The sequence below is a fragment of the Cryptomeria japonica genome, chromosome 10 (assembly GCF_030272615.1).
Source record: "Cryptomeria japonica chromosome 10, Sugi_1.0, whole genome shotgun sequence".
Classification (NCBI taxonomy): domain Eukaryota; kingdom Viridiplantae; phylum Streptophyta; class Pinopsida; order Cupressales; family Cupressaceae; genus Cryptomeria; species Cryptomeria japonica.
This window is the reverse complement of record NC_081414.1, coordinates 218,342,340-218,358,752: the sequence shown is the minus strand read 5'-3', so window position 1 is coordinate 218,358,752 and position 16,413 is coordinate 218,342,340. Positions and strand designations below refer to the sequence as shown.

General features: G+C 36.8%; 1 protein-coding gene across 1 annotated transcript in view; it reads left to right on the top strand.

Annotated features, from left to right (window-relative positions):
* The window catches only part of LOC131040431 (paired amphipathic helix protein Sin3-like 6), a 171,630-nt gene that overhangs the window by 37,512 nt on the left and 117,705 nt on the right, over window positions 1-16,413 (top strand). The window contains exons 11-12 of the mRNA XM_057973336.2: window positions 12,027-12,695; window positions 12,920-13,005. Coding sequence (XP_057829319.2) covers window positions 12,027-12,695; window positions 12,920-13,005 — 755 coding nt within the window. The remainder of the gene's footprint in view (window positions 1-12,026; window positions 12,696-12,919; window positions 13,006-16,413) is intronic.

Genomic DNA, 16,413 nt, shown 5'->3' with positions numbered 1-16,413 from the left:
TACCTTCCAAAAGGCTATGGATATGGCTTTTTACAATCTTATGTATAAATTTGTGCTGGTTTATCTCGATGATATTACTGTTTACAGCAAACAAGCTGATGATCACATTGATCATCTCAGACAAGTTCTTCAAAGATGCAAAGAATTTGGTATTTCTCTAAATCCTTAAAAGTCTGTATTTGCTGTTCATGAAGGGAGACTTCTGGGATACCAAGTCTCCAAACTTGGTACTACAGTTGATCCTGAGAGAATTCAAGCTATTTTGGATCTGCCTTTACCAAGTCATAAGAAAGGGTTACAAAGTTTTATTAGCAGAATTAATTTTGTAAGGCGCTTTATACCAGATATTGCTGACTTGTTGAAACCTTTGACAACAATTTTGAAAAAGAATGCTCTTTTCAGGTGGTCTAAAGAGGGAAGGAGCACTTTTGAAGAAATCAAGAAGGCCTTACCTACTGCCCCTACATTAGTAAATCCTAATTTTTCAAAAGATTTCATTTTATATGCTTATGGAGGACTTGACACTATTTCTGCCATGTTGGTTCAAAAAAATGATGATAGACTTGAACAACCCATTGCTTTCTTTAGTAAAGGATTGGAAGAGTATGAACAAAGGTACAGTTTTGTTGAGAAACATGTATTAGCAGTTGTTAAAAGTCTTAAGAAATTCAGACATTTGGTCTCTAATAACAAAATTCATTTGATGGTTACCCACCCAAGTGTCAAAGATTTCTTACTAAGCAGGGATTTAAATGAAAAGAGGGCAGGCTGGATCACTAAAGTGATGGAGTATGATGTCGGCTTTCATGTTACTAAGCTAGTAAGAGGAAAACGTCTATGCATGCAGCTGATTGATGGGGAAGGTTAGAGTGTAGAATCTGATAAAGAAGTTGTCTTGGTTCAAGATGATCCTGTTGATTAGAATCAATCAGCAAGTTGGGTAACTAATATGACCAATTTCCTTTAGATTGGAGAGTGTCCAGCTGGCCTTGACACAATAAAAAGAAGGTATTTCCGTCTCCAATTTGTTCCTTATGTTTTAGTCAATGGAAACTTATTCAGGAAAGATTATAGTGGAATGCTTCTTAAGTGTTTTGATACTGCTAAAACTCATAAGATTCTATCTGAATTCCATGATGGATCTTCCGGAGGTCATTTTAATCCAAGAACCACAGCTTGGAAAATTAGAAGGGCTGGTTTTTACTGGCCAACATTATTCAAAGACACTCACTCTTGGGTTAGAAAATGTGGAAAATGTGCTATGTTTGCAGGAAAGGAAAGACTGGCTGCATTCCCTTTGCAGCCTATTTTAGTTGAACAACCATTTGCAAGATGGGTTATTGATTTTATAGGCCCCATTAATCCAAATTCTAGTACTGGTCATAAATGGATTTTGACAACAACAAACTATTTCACCCGTTGGACTGAAGCTATAGCACTTAGGGAGGCTAATGAGTTTGCTGTCCTAAACTTTTATGAAGATATCATAACCAAATTTGGTATACCCGAGTCAATCATATTAGATAATGCCTTGGCATTTGTTGGTTCAAAAGTCACTGAATGGGCTTTAAAAAATGGCATTGTTCTGAATACTTCATTTAATTATTACCCACAAGGTAATGGGTTAGCTGAATCAACCAATAAGAATCTGATCAGGATTATTAAAAGAAAATTACAAGAGAACCAAAGAGATTGGCATGCTAAGCTTAAATCTGCCCTATGGTTTGATAGAATTACTCCTAAGCAGATTATAGGTAATTCTCCTTATATGTTGGTTTATGGAAAAGAAGCAAGACTGCCTATTTCAACTAAGTTTTCAGCACTTGACCTTGCTAACCAACTTATTTTGTTTGAAGAAGGAGACCCCTTGCAGCAGAGATATACACAATTGTTTCAACTTGAGGAAGAAAGAGCAAAGTCTTTCACGACAATGGAGTATCATCAGCTCCAGACAAAAAAAGTCTTTGCATAAAGGAAGCAAGGATTTCAGTTCGAGGGGGTTCTGGATTTTTTCTAAAGCCTAGCTGAGTTTTCTTTTTTGTAACCCATTTACAGTTCTGACAGTGAATTTCAATAAAAATATCAGTTTATGCCTTCACATTTTTGAGCTATTTTTCATTGTGTGATTGAGAGTAATTATCATTTTTGTGTTATTTATCAAATAACCTTTCTTGAAGTTTTTGTCTCATGCATGAATCACAGGTCATGTATTGTGATTTATCAATTTAATTGTTTGTGAAAGTGATTTCCTTTCAATTTTTTTGAGCGATGATCCTTTGCATGAAACATTTTTGTGATATGAATTCAGAGATGTTATATGTGTAAAACAGGTGGATTTAGAAGAGTTTTCTCTGTCATTTATTGTTAGGATTTCCACAGATACTGAGAGGGGGGGCGCGGGGGGGGGGGGGGGGGGTGAATCAGTATCTAACCGGTTATAAGATTTTCTTAACTTAAAACATGTAGAGCATATCAATACTGTATACCGGTAAACAAGAAATAATGCAATAAACAGAGATAACAACAACCACATGAAAAACACACCATAACACAGTAGTTTAACGAGGAAACCCGGTGTGGGAAAAACCTCGGTGGGATTTGTGACCCACAATATTCACTTACTGGCCAATAAGAGAATATTACTGCTACAAGAGGGGCCTGCACATGCAGGAAGGCCAAGTGCCTAGAGCTCACTGCTCAATTACAAAAAGGGAAGTCTCACTGACTTACAAAATGGATTATATAAATGAAATGTCTTGTACTGCTTCAAAATAGCATCTACTATGCCAGATCCAGTACCGGTTTATAGCTCTGCTTCATACATAAACCCTTAACCTATAATTTGCATAATAGGTCTGCCTTATTTCGCCTATATATTTTCTTCCATCTACTACAATGATCTCTTCTATAGATGAGTCATTTTACAACTTGCCAAGTCGGCTTACAATGATTTTACAATAATTAACAAAATATATTACAAACAAAATTCCTGTCGGCTTTTGTGCCGGTATGCTTCCTTTTACTGCTGGTGGTCTTTGTGCCGGTGTAGAGTCTGTCTTTGCCGGTGCCGGTAAATTGTCTTGCCGGTGTCATAGTATTGTAAGGTTGCCATCAATGACAAAACCTTCAATCACCTACAATATCTTTATTGGAGTGTGCATTTGCCAACATTTTTCAGATCATATGGTGTATCACCCTTTTAGTTTTTCTTATTTTTTCTCTTTATCTTCATTTATTCCCTCTCCCTTTTCTCTAGAAGCTGTTCTTCAAGGTCTTTTTAGAGTAGGTGATCCATCATTATCAGGAACTGGCCTATCCGGAGGTCCAATCATAATAATAGTTTACCCACAGACTCATGATTGTTCCCATGTTATCCCAAAGTGCTAGGTGATAATAACTTAGTTTTCGAGTGCACTTTTGGGCCTTAACAGTCTCATAAGGTGCTAGGGCCATTTGAAAGACCAAAAGGCATCACAAGCCACTCATACAACCCTTCATTGGTTTTAAATGCAGTCTTACACTCACCCTCCTCTCTTATCCTTATTTGATGGTACCCACTCTTGAGGTCAATCTTGGAGAAATAGGTAGCTCCCCCCAAATAATCCATTAGATCCTCTATCCTAGGAATCCTGTATCTGATGGTTATCCTATTGATGGCCTTAGGATCAATACAAAGCCTCCATTTCCCATCCTTCTTTGGGGCTAAAACAATAGGTACTGCACATGGGCTAAGGCTCTTTCTCAGTAACCCTTTGTCTAGGAGTTCTTGGACTTGTCTTGCTATCTCTTCATTCTGCTATGGGGTCATTTTATACACAACCTTGTTAGGGAGTACTGCTCCTGGTATGAGGTCAATCTGATGGCTAATATCTCTGATAGGTGGCAGGGAATCAGGTATGTCTTATGCAACCACTCCTTTGTATCTCTCAAGTAGTTCTCTGACATCCTTAGGTCCTACCTCACTCACACCCTTCTTCCTTTCTTCCTTGGGCTTCACAATCAAAGCAAAGCATACTCCACCTTCCTCCTTTAGTGTATCTAGGAATTCTTTTTCTCCCACCATCATCACACTAGATTCTACATGTTGTGGGTCCCCTTCTACCAATGACTGTATCTTATAAGTCACACCATCCTTTTGGAAAGAGTAAGCATTCTTTTCCCCATCATGTTGAGCCTTCCTATCATACTGCCATGGCCTGCCAAGCAAAAGATGACAAACATCCATAGGAAGGATATCACACAAAATCTTGTCCTTATACCCCCCAATACTGAATTCTACCCATGGTTGTTCATTGATGAGTATGTGTTGCCCCTTGTTCAACCAACTGACTCTAAATGGACAACTATGGGGTATCCTCTCCAAGTTCAATTTATTTACAACTTCCAAAGATATAATGTTATTAGTAGACCCTGAGTCTATGACAACTTTACAAACCTTACCTTGAATCTTGCAGTTGACTCTAAACAAAGCCTTTCTTTGGGGTGGTTCAGTCTTCACTGGTTCCTTGAGCAGTGTCCTCTTTATCATCAGGTTCTCTCCCATTTTGAATCTCAAATTCACTTCCAGAGATGTCACACTCCTTGCATCTTCTTGAGTCAAAGTGATTCTCCCCTCACCACCATGAGAAGTTGAGGCCTTCTCTGGACACTTGTAAGCCGGGTGGCCCATCTGATTGCAGTTATAACATCTCATATTGGAGAACTTGGATCCTCTCCCTGATCCATTTGTCCTACCTCTTTCATTAGGTCTTCTCCCTCGATAGCCCCCTCTGCTACTTGAGTCCCCAACTTGCTCTCCTTGGCTAGACTCACCACTAGACCTTTGGTTAGGACTTCTTCCTCCAAAACTGTCTCTGCCTCTGAAACTTCTCCCTCCTTTACCTCTGTTACCCTGGTCAATCCTTCTCTTTAGCTTCTCTTCCGCTCTTAGGGCCAATTGGAAGCACTTGTTCACTATCTCCGGTGCCAAGATACTAATCTCATCTTGGATGTTCATTCTTAGGCCGTTCAATTACCTGGTCACTTTCTCGGGTTCCTCTTCTTGTCTCTTTGATCTGAGGCCGAGTTTATGAAACTCCTTTGTATATGCATTCACATCAAGGTCTCTCTGTCTGAGGTTCTGCAACTCCTTGTACATCTGCACTTCATAGTCAATGGGCATGAATTGTGCCTTGACTTTAGCCTTCATCCTTTCCTAGGAGGTCATCATACTCTTACCCTCCTTAACTCTCTCCCCTTGTACATAGTTCCACCATGTAAGAGTAGACCCCTTCAACCTTGCCTTTGCCAACTCGAGTCTCTTATCTTCAGGGATTTCCTTGTACTAAAATGATTGGTCAATGCCTCAATCCAGTTGATCACCTCTTCTGCTTCCATGCTACCACTGTATATAGGCAACCCATCTATGTTGTCCCTATTGACTGACTTCAAGGCATCTACAAATGCCTTTTGCTCTGTAGGTATCTCCTCTACCCGGTTAGGGGCTTCCCCATCTTCTTTATCCCCTTCTTCACCAGTGTCACTTCCATCTTCCTTATCCTTACCCTTGTTCTTCTTCAATTCTTCAAGCTTGGACTTAAGCATCTCTTCAATCAACTTCTTCACCGCATCTTGTGACATACTCTTAGGAGACATTTTGCCAGCCTCTACTTCAACCTCTTCCTCTGACATACACTAAGACCACACCACCCAAGTGATCTTCAAAATCATGCTCTGATACCAATATGATGAGGAGGTATTAGATTGAAAGGATAACCTTGAACCAATCAACCTCTATGGTTCACAACTCAACCAAAACCCTACTACCAAAGGGTCCTACGCAACACCAAGTCAACCTATAGTTCAATGCCACTTAAGAATACCTTGGGAGAAGGCTCCAATATGTCCTCTTCCAAACAGTAAAACACTCACAAGTCTTGAGTGACTACACACAGCTTTGCTTACATGAGTGGGCTACTACTAGGATTTAGGGGTTTGAAAGGCCCACTTGACCAATCCAACACAACAACCCTTGGAGGGGTGTTCTTACAACATCTCGACACAAATGAAATAGGATTCCATGGTCTAGACTCTCCGTACCATCAATATTGACTCACTTGCTCATAGACAGACCTAATTACAATTAGGTCTCCTTTTGGGGTAATCGGGTAATAACTTTTGATTCCCAAAGGATCTAGACAAACAAATTGTATTTCCAGACACCCTTTTGGGAGTTCTCAACAATATCTCACTTTCAGGTTCCAAGCCGATTTGCATATATCCGAACCTATACTGCACCAACAGACCTAATAGGGCTATTAGGCCTTCTTGACTGGACACTTTCCAAAATCTTGTATGATCCTCCTACTTGATGACTTTCTCTAACCATGGAATGTTATATCAACCTCCAAAACCCTCTTCTACAACAATCAAACCCCTTCCCTGTGCTCTGCAACTCAATTTGCACGTACTGTCCTCATTCAACTGGTCTGTCACATGATGATGCCAGACCTATGGATTCTTCATCAAACACACTAGAATGTTGGAGCAACCTTTGGGAACTAGATTCTGACCTATCATACATAGGCCTATCATATTCCACTATTTCAAGATTCTTGACTGAGAATTGATAGGCCAAAGTCCATTACATTAGTCAAAACCTAAGGTTTTAAGGGTTTCAGACCACCCGGTAAAGTATTGCTTGTCAAACAGAACAAAGATCACTTCAAGATTTCAAACCACTTGCAAAAGAAAGGTAAGTCACTATAGTTTTAGGATCTATATCATAATCATGCTTGCCAATCCACCTTCAATGTGGAATCAACAGAAAATCAGACAGTTCTCAGAATTTCCAACACTTTTGATGCTTGTATTATGCTCCAACTAACAACAACTATTAACAACCTTACATATTTTGGTCTTTGGGTGATAGGGTTTCCCTAGCTTGCTCACACTTCTCCTATTGGTGTTGCTCACTCCACCAACTCCTCTAGGCCTTGCTATGCTTCAAGACCTCCTAATCCTTCTCAAACTCTGCTAGGACTATTGCTTTGTCTGCCTTAAGGTGACATTCAACAAGTGTCTTCACTAGGAACTCTACCAATTTGATGCTCTTCACTAGTTCTCAATCCTTCAAACTGACATTTTGTCACTCTCACCCCCAATGTTGTCTTGTGTTTTGCAGAGGTGTGGAGGTGTTCATTCAATGTGAAATTTGGTCAACAAGGTCCATTTGTTTTATTGCCAAACTCATCTTCCTTACCGATTTCAAGGAAATGCTCAAAAAGAGGGCTACTAGGAAAGAGCCCCAATCAAGCCTCCTAATCCGGGTTTTTAGGGATTTTTTGGTCATACGGTCCAAAAGACCCTGCAAAGCGTTTTATGATTCTTCAATCACTTGTTGAACCTCAAGAGATTTTGTTGGTTTTAGACCCCCAAGTGTCCGTACAATGCCCTAACCCAAAAATGAGGTTTTGCTAGGGTTTCAATGGCTTTTAGGACTGTGACTGTCCAACTTTGTGAAAAGGGCATCAAATGGATTTGTCAAAGCTTCTCCTTTCATTTGCAACTCTGTATGGACCTAATAAACAATGCCAAATGCTTAGGTTAAGGTTTTGGTTCACCCCTGCAATCTTTTGTCATTTCTTCACCTTGTCTTTCCTAGCCGGGTTGCAATAGGACTCGCCTAGAGCAAGGTGGCAACAATAGTAAACTTCACTTCTAGTACTCCTCCCTACATATTTACAATGTACATTGGGTTGCCTACCATGTCCCAACAGGCCGTGATGGTAGCTTGGTGGGATTTTATGGGGCAACCATATTTCAATGATATGCTATTTACAAGCCAAAACTGGCTGTTTGAAAACAAAACAGTAAAAGAACTAACAAAACCTATTTACAAAGCATGAAATGGACTAAGTGACACTAGAACACACCAAAGAACAATAACCCAAGTTTGGATCAATGGATTTAGTCCATTTGTATTCACTGTCTAATGCAAAATAAGACAAAAACAGTAATAACAGTCTGAAAATGAGTGGTTTCAGATTGTCATTCACAATAATCAATGCTTCCAACCTTGGTATCCGTACAAGAGAGGGTTTAAATAGTCTTCCCCACGTGTGGAGGCATCTTAGGTCAATGTTTGAACCCTAACTCCACTGCTAAGCTCCTTTTAGGACCAACTTGTCATGACAACTTTTACGTTTTTCCACATCTTGCCTTTCTAACTTAGGTAACCTATTACAAATCATTACTAACTTCTTTTTAAACATTTCTAAGGCTATTTTGAACCCCTCTAATACTTTAACCAAACTATGCCTCTTTTGACTATCTAGAAGGCATCATTAACTACTCAAACCAAGAACAACCAACAAAGTGCAAACCTAGAAAGAAACCAATTAAACTAGGCATACACTTGACTCAACCTAGACTCTAATCACACACATTGGACCCTCTTGGAGTCCTTATTGGAAATCTGACTAGGCTAAGGTCAGTACAAGCCAAAATTGAAGAAGGACTATTAGCCTAAGTCCTAGGTGCTCCTGCACCATTGGGACCTTTATAGGTTCTTCCCCAACGACCACAACCATCTCCAACTGATTTTCATATGAACTAAACGTTGGAGTACAAAACTAACCAAAGTTGCAAAATTGTCATGACAACAAATGGACAACTTTTGCAACTTGTAACCAACTTAGACTCTGGACTACCTTAGGACCCTAAAGTTATCACATATGATTTGATTTCATCAAAAATGACTCAAGTAACCCTTTGGTCACTTGGTCTCACAATTTAGACCATTGTGACCCTTATTGACCCAAATTGCTCTACAAGACCCTAAGTGACAATTTGACCCACACTTGGACAAAACTTGTCACACTCCTATTACACTGACTGCATGAATGACCCATGGGGTGTCATTACATTGATCCTAGACTAGTTGACAACCAACATGGCCTTGATCCATGCCTTCATAGGTGGTGCTCCTGTACCAGACATCAAGCTATAGGATTGGTGATGTTTGAGATAGTAAAGGTGGTGAATAAAAGCATTCACCATTTGTAAGGAATGCTTAGTGTAGAAAGCCAACTTTGGGTCTGAGTGGCTCTTGGGCATAGACCTAGGTGGTTTAAATATATTGTTTGTAGTTTTTCTCTCTAGCAGTTCTAGAAAATAACTCTCTTTGGAGACATGTATAATATTGATCATAAAGGTTAGTTTGAGACAAAATCTAGACTAGGCATGCTAATTATCTAATTTTTAGATGAATACCTAATGTAACTAGATGTGGAGTTTGAATCCCAAATTTTTTTCTAAACCGATGCTAGTCATTCAACCTCAATTGCTAACTAGTTACCCTAACTCCATATTATCGTATTATATCTTCCTAAGAAATCGATAGCTAACTTGATTAAAACAACAATAAAATATCTTTCTCCTAACTTAAAACCTGTTAACAACCATTTCTTGAGTGAGGAATCAGTTCTCCAAGTATTCAAAGAGTGGATCTTTTTTAATTTCATTTCCATTTTTTTACTCATTTTAAGCCCATTAGATTTAATTGACACGTAGACCATGAGCTCCCTTTGTAATTGCATTGGCAAATATATATTTTAATTTTTCACTATTTATTTGAATAATAGTGCTTGTTATTTATACTTTAGTGATGCCTTTTTCTACCTATTCTCCAAGATAAAACACTTATTTAGTGATGGCCTCTAAATCTTGTTATTTTTTCAAGTTTTTCCCTTGATCCTTCTGTATTTGTTCATTTACATGCTTGTACTCTATATTTCCTATATACTTCAATAGTACTTGTAAAAGCGCTTCCTTTTCCTTTGTCTTTGTGTTTTCCTGATTTGATGTATTTTCTGCTCTCTTTAATTGTTTCTGAATTAGTCATACCAGGTTTTCTATAATTTCTACAGCTACCTTTGATTGTAAGTCCCTTCTTTTATTTTCTAGAAAGCATCCCTAGTTGGCTAGGGTTTTGCCTTTATTGCTAGAGAAAATTCATTTGTTGGGTGACAATATTCACAGTAGATCCCACAACTAAATAGAATGCATTCATAGTTGTTTGGATATTCAATTGACCAACCTTTGGAGTTATTCTTTAGGGGAGTTTGATCCACTTCCTATAGTTTCCTTAGATACATAAAGAAAATGACCCTTGTAGTCACCCACCATTTAGAAGACATTATATGTTCAAATTTCATCTGGAAGGTGACATTTGTATCTAGATTGATTTCTTTGATGGCATCTCCATAAGTTTTAAATTCAATCTGCAAGTGCTCCATGTATAGTCTTGTGTCCATGTTGAAATGCAGAGAAGTTGGAGAATTTAGTATGGCTAATCCAACAACATTGAAAGGTGACACAAATACATCAAAGCAAGACCACAAGTGATATCAACTAGAGCTATACTTGTTAGTATAGTTTAATCAACTTCTAGATTGGAAAAGATTATTGCACACTTTTATTCTTCATTTTCTCTAGTTATCTTTCATGCATAGAGGAAGTGGCTTGTGAACTCACCCACCATTTGAAAGATATAATATGTCCATAGTTCATTTCGAAGCAATATATTCATATCCAAATTGGTGCCCTGCATCTCCTCCACATTTAAAAAATTTTAAATCAGATGTGCCAATGCTTCATGAATAGTTCTGCGTTGCAGAAGAACCATGAACTTGAAAGATTCTCTCTCAAAATACTTTTAGGAAAAGATTACTAGGAAATGTAGTATATAATCATAGTCACTATCCTATTTTCTTGTCTTTGCATGTACTGTAGTTCATTTTGGCCTATTCATACATACGTTCTTCAATTACATTCCCAAGCAATGATGGTTCAACAGTCAACCCTTTGAAGACCAGCATTTGTATATATGCCTTCACTTTTCCATATCTAGTTTCAAAACTAGTTTATCATTCTTTGCATTTAACCACACATTCTGTTTCCCTGTTGCTCCATTACTTTCAATGCAGGACAACCATGACCCCCCATGTAAAATCCTCTCCATAACTGCTTCTTGGATAAACACTACCATGAAATATTTACATGGTGTTAGCTATTTTCCTACTCTACATCTACATGTCTTCTAGTTATTTTTCTCCCTTTATACCTATCTTCTGCAAACACTCGCATTGCCACAAAATGATAATTTAACCTTAAGGAGGCCAACCTATGAATATATCCTCCTACTTTTCCATATCTAGTTCCAAACCAATGTGTCATTTCTTTCTTTCAAGCATACATAATGAAACATTTGAAATGATGCTACCTTCTGTTTCCTTGGTGCCCTTGTCACCTTTCATGCCAAATACAAACTACCTCCTGTTATGGCCTGTCTAAAGGAAGTATTTGGGAACAAGGGGATCAGAATGCTTTCCCTTCCATTTCTGCATCATCAAGACCCCAAAACAATTTGGAACTTCTGAAATCTTTGAAGATTTGAAATTTCTACAAGTTTTTCTCTATATCAAGCTATATCAGGCACATTTCAAACCCTAGCAGAGCTCAATTGCATGTCCTTTATCATAGACACCTCCCTCACCATTGCCTCTCTTACCTGTATGGTCTTTTGAGAACATCCTTCACGTGGGCTAAAGATCAGAGAGCACTGTTGCTTTATCTTAAGAGTATGCAATAATTCTCCACTGTTTGATGCCATCCCCCATTCAAATAATTTGTTTAAGTGTGATTGACAATTAATGTAGAAAATTTTAGGCCTAGAGCACAGCAGACTATTCTAGAAGTTAAGAATTACTATTTACTTGATAGTTAATTTTATTACTAACTGCTCATAAGGAATGACTCACAACAAGTATTTTTTTTACTGAAATGTTGCTCTATTGTGTCCCCTTTGCATTTTTATTTAGAGCTGATTCATTACATGTTTTGGACAATAAAAGTTTCCCTGCTTGCGCAACTATAGAGTAGTTGAGTTTATTGTCAAAGGGAATAAACATGAAATTTGAAATTCTTAATGTTAAATTATCTTGTGCCATTATTTCTTCTAATAATACAATTTAACTTTTTCACAGCTCTATTGCAAGATATTAAAGATATTAGTGAGAGAAAAAGCAAGGAAAATGGTATACCTATTGCTGTTGCAGTTGGGAATAGTACATCCCCAATCCCTCATCTGAAGTATAAATTTCCTGACCATGCCCTTTATGAGGACTTGCATGAGCTCATCAAACACTCTTTGGACGAAGTGTGCACAAACAAAGAAGAATCTGATAAAACAATGAGGATTTGGACCATCTTTTTTGACTTTTTGTTTGGTCTCCGATCCAATGTTGCAGGTGGTAGAAAGGACTTGGCAGAATTTAATAATTATAATTCAAATCGGATGGATGCCTCTAAAGTAAAATGCTTTGAACTTACTTCTGGGGGTCATCTGAAAAAAAATGTCATGAAATTAAAAAATCGTGGACTTACTTTCATGGGTAATTTGAAAGAATATTCCACAACAGAAGCAGAAACCTCCAATATCCATGATGTGGAAGCTGAGCAACCTACAGTTCAGGACTATCAAATTCATATGGTTGACCAGAGTTTGCAAAATGGTGGAGGACCATTTGGAAGCTCTGAAATGCAATATTCTCAAACCCTCATCCCTAATATTGATGACGTCGCCAATACTGTCAAACCTGGCAGTTGCTTAAACATATTGAATTCAGAAAGAATCAATTTGTCTTGTATAGCAGGTAACTGTTTTTTCTACCAATGAATATAATGTGGACTTCTTATGAAAGGGTTTTTTTAAATGGATGTGCATATGTAGACTTATTATTGAAGAGATTTTTCAAATGGATGTGCATATGAGGCATTGGTGTTAAATGACTCAAAAGTCACATTACCTTTTCATTATTTTTGCCTGTCCATTCTTTCATTGTAGACTTGTAGTGACAAGCAATCCTCTCTTTGCCAGGAACTAGCTTAAAATTTTCAAGTTCCATTAAAGGACTTGATGATTGTGGGGTTCTGTCAACAGAAAAGGACTTGGAAGTAGCAGAGGTATAAATGCACTGTTGTTTTACTTTCTAACCATGTATGTAGGCATATTTCCATCTTTTCAAAACAATCTTTTTGTGCATAATCAGAAGGATATGTGGATGAGGAGATGCCGTAGCATATAGTAAGAATACATCCTTCTGTATCATTGCCATGAATACACATCTTCCTGTCTCTTGTTTATTTATTATGGTGTACCCAATTCCATCACTTTCATCAAAAAAATTTAAGCTTTCTCCATTGATGAAAATTTCTTTGTTGAATCTTGAATTTTAGATCTACAGAGATTATTGCAGTGATGATGTAGCATTACATATTTATTGGCTTGTAAGGCTTTCAGAATTCTTGTGGGTTTGTGATAAGATGAAAATTACAGATTTGTTTTTGTGTCCAGTTTGATCTAAATGCAACTCTACACATAGATGACCTAACTAATTTAGGTTTTTCCACCAAGGTAGGACAACTTTTTTAATCTTATCTTTAATTAAAAGAACTTCACTAAAACAATGCTACATTGTCTTACAACATAAAATGTCATCACAAGGTGGAATTTATTATAAATCTCTTAGTTTTAATGTGTTCTAGTTAATTTCCTTCAATTTAGTGAACCAAATGAATAACACTTGTATCAACAAAATGCTATTAAAAAAATGAATTTATAATCTAAATGTACATATATAGTAAAATTCTCGGGAGTCTGTGCATGTTGTCAGATGCTTCTTTCTTTTGTTAAAATATTTCTTAACAGAATCACAAGGAAACACGAAACTTGAGAGGGCTACAGCCTACAAGGCATTAATAAGTCTTTTCACATCTTCAAAGCTTTGAAGAGATAAAATCTTCTTCTTTGTAACTCCAAAAATATTATATTCTAAAGTTGCATTGTTTCTAGCCAGCTTAAGACTTACTTTGTATCGTCTTATATAGAGGAGTTAAAATCCTATCTTTTAAAAAGAAATCATCTTCAACTATAGATCTGACAAGGAAGCAAAAGGAAACACATCCTTAGAAGTTGAGGAATGTATGTTTAGAAGCTAGGTAGGATAGCCCAGTTCTTGAACTGGATTTAGATCAACTACAAGACAATATACACAAAACTACTCCTAGAATTTTGATTGTTATTTCCTTGGCATACGATTCTCTGTGTTTTGGGTGACTATGAAATTTGATCGTGTCTTTAGGATGTTTCATTGTCACTTTTACTAATGAGGTTGATTGAGAGAACATTTTCTACAAGGGCCTTGGTTTCATTGCATTGCAAATTTTTTATTATGTTTTGGCATATTGGCTGCAAGCCTACTGAGGGTTATATGTTCATCCTAATTTTTTAAAAGAGAATTTTCTTCTTTTAAACTCCTCTGATATTAAATTCTAATGATGCATTGTTTCTAGCTAGCTTAAAAATTGCATTGTATCTTCTTCTTATATAGAGGAGTAAAAATGCTATCTTTTCAGAAGAAATCATCTTCGAGACTAGTCTGATAGGGAAGCAAAAGGAAACAAACCCTCAAAAATTGAGGAATGTATGTTTAGAAGCTAGGGAGGATTCTGCAATTCTTGAACTGGATTTAGATTAACTACAAGAAAATATACACAAAATGGCTACTAGAGGTTTGATTTGTTGATTCCTTGGCATGCACTTCTTTATGGTTTGGGTGACAATGAAATTAGATGATGTCTATGAGGGTATTTTATTGTCACTTTTTCTAATGAGGTTAATCAAGAGAGGGTTTTATAAAGGGGTATTTGTTTCACCACAATGCAAAACTTTTAATTAATTTTTGGCATACTGGTTTCAATCCTATTGAGGAGATATAACATCATCGGAGGATGTATATGTTCATCCTAAGAAACCTTTAGTAGAAGGGATTTGAACTAAACACTTGAATATGCATTGATCTATCAACCTCTTCCAAAAAATGTGACTCCTAAAGTAAGGGTCCTGCATTGGATCCAACCCACAGACTATGGATGCATTTCTTTTAGGTGCAGAAGATTGCAAGAATATTCACATTTGGTTCATGAGTGTTCTCTGATTCTAAGGCCTAAAATAGTGATTCAATGAGAGAATCAAGAGAAAGAAGATGTTGGCTTCAAAAATCGAAGGAACAAATACATAGTGAAAGATGGTTTGAAGTTGGAGAGATAAGTAAGAAGGATCAAGGAAAAATGACAAAGATGTGGTAGAAAGCTCAAGAGAACTCTAACACAAAGGGGGATGATAGAGTGAGTGGATGAGGACAAAGTTCTCATAGTGTGCATGCTTTGGAGATAAATTCCCTTTCAGCTACAGCAGAAGAGGTGCTTTGGCATCAAACTCAAGTTGAAAGGCCTTGAATTATTCTGTTACAAGATGTTGATGATTATCTGATGTTAGAGGATGCTGGGAATGAGCACCAAGAGGATGGAAAACAGGATTAAGATTTCTTTAAAGGTATTAAGAAGAAAGTACTAAAGGATATTGTAAACAAATCCTATGATGATTAAAAAAGGCATCAATACCCAAAATGTTGATTTCAATCCAAAAGGAACTAAATTAATATCAAATCCATATAAGAATAGGAAAAAAAATCAAAAGAATAATAGATGGGAGAAATAGCATGCACAACATAATAAAAATGGAAACCATGGTAGATGAATTTCAGTCTCAAGTCAAAGCTGTATTGGAAAACTACAAAAATCACCATTTGTGCTCAATTTGAAGGAGTCAGTTGGGAAGTCTTTCACATGCTAGAAAAACAAGAATGCATTCAGAATAACTTGTGTATATAGAGAAAACTATGCAGACAAAGAATTATTTTTGGAAATAATCAAAGATAAATATGTGAATGACATGCAATTGAAAAAGAAAAAAACAAAATTGCATGTGTGCTTTTATTTTAACTTCCTTTAGAAGGTTATTTAGGTTTATCTTCTTTGCAAGTAAAATAGTGATTTTATATGTCTTTTGATGTAACTGCAACTTAGTCTTCCTTGTTGATAAGATAATAGTTACCTTTTATAAAATAACAGTTTTATGAAAACATGTTACAACTGCCATTTTTCAACTCCAAATATTTTAATTAATTTGACAAGTTATATAATCAGATCCCATGTTATGAATGTACGAATACAACAATATAACATAAGTGATACCTATTAACAATATAATCTCAGATGAACATCAATACATAAACCAATTAAAAATTTAAAAATGATACGGCCACATAATAGGTACAATATTCAACAGTACAATGGGCCAAAACTCTAACTTTCCAATAATATACATCAAGTACATAGGCCAAATTCTAATCTACCACATATGCAATAGTGTTCCAATAATAATGATACAAAATATAAGTTTAGTCATTAGAACAATCATGAGCAACTCCCTCCAAGCTCTTGCTGTGTATGGGGAAGGTATGGCGAACA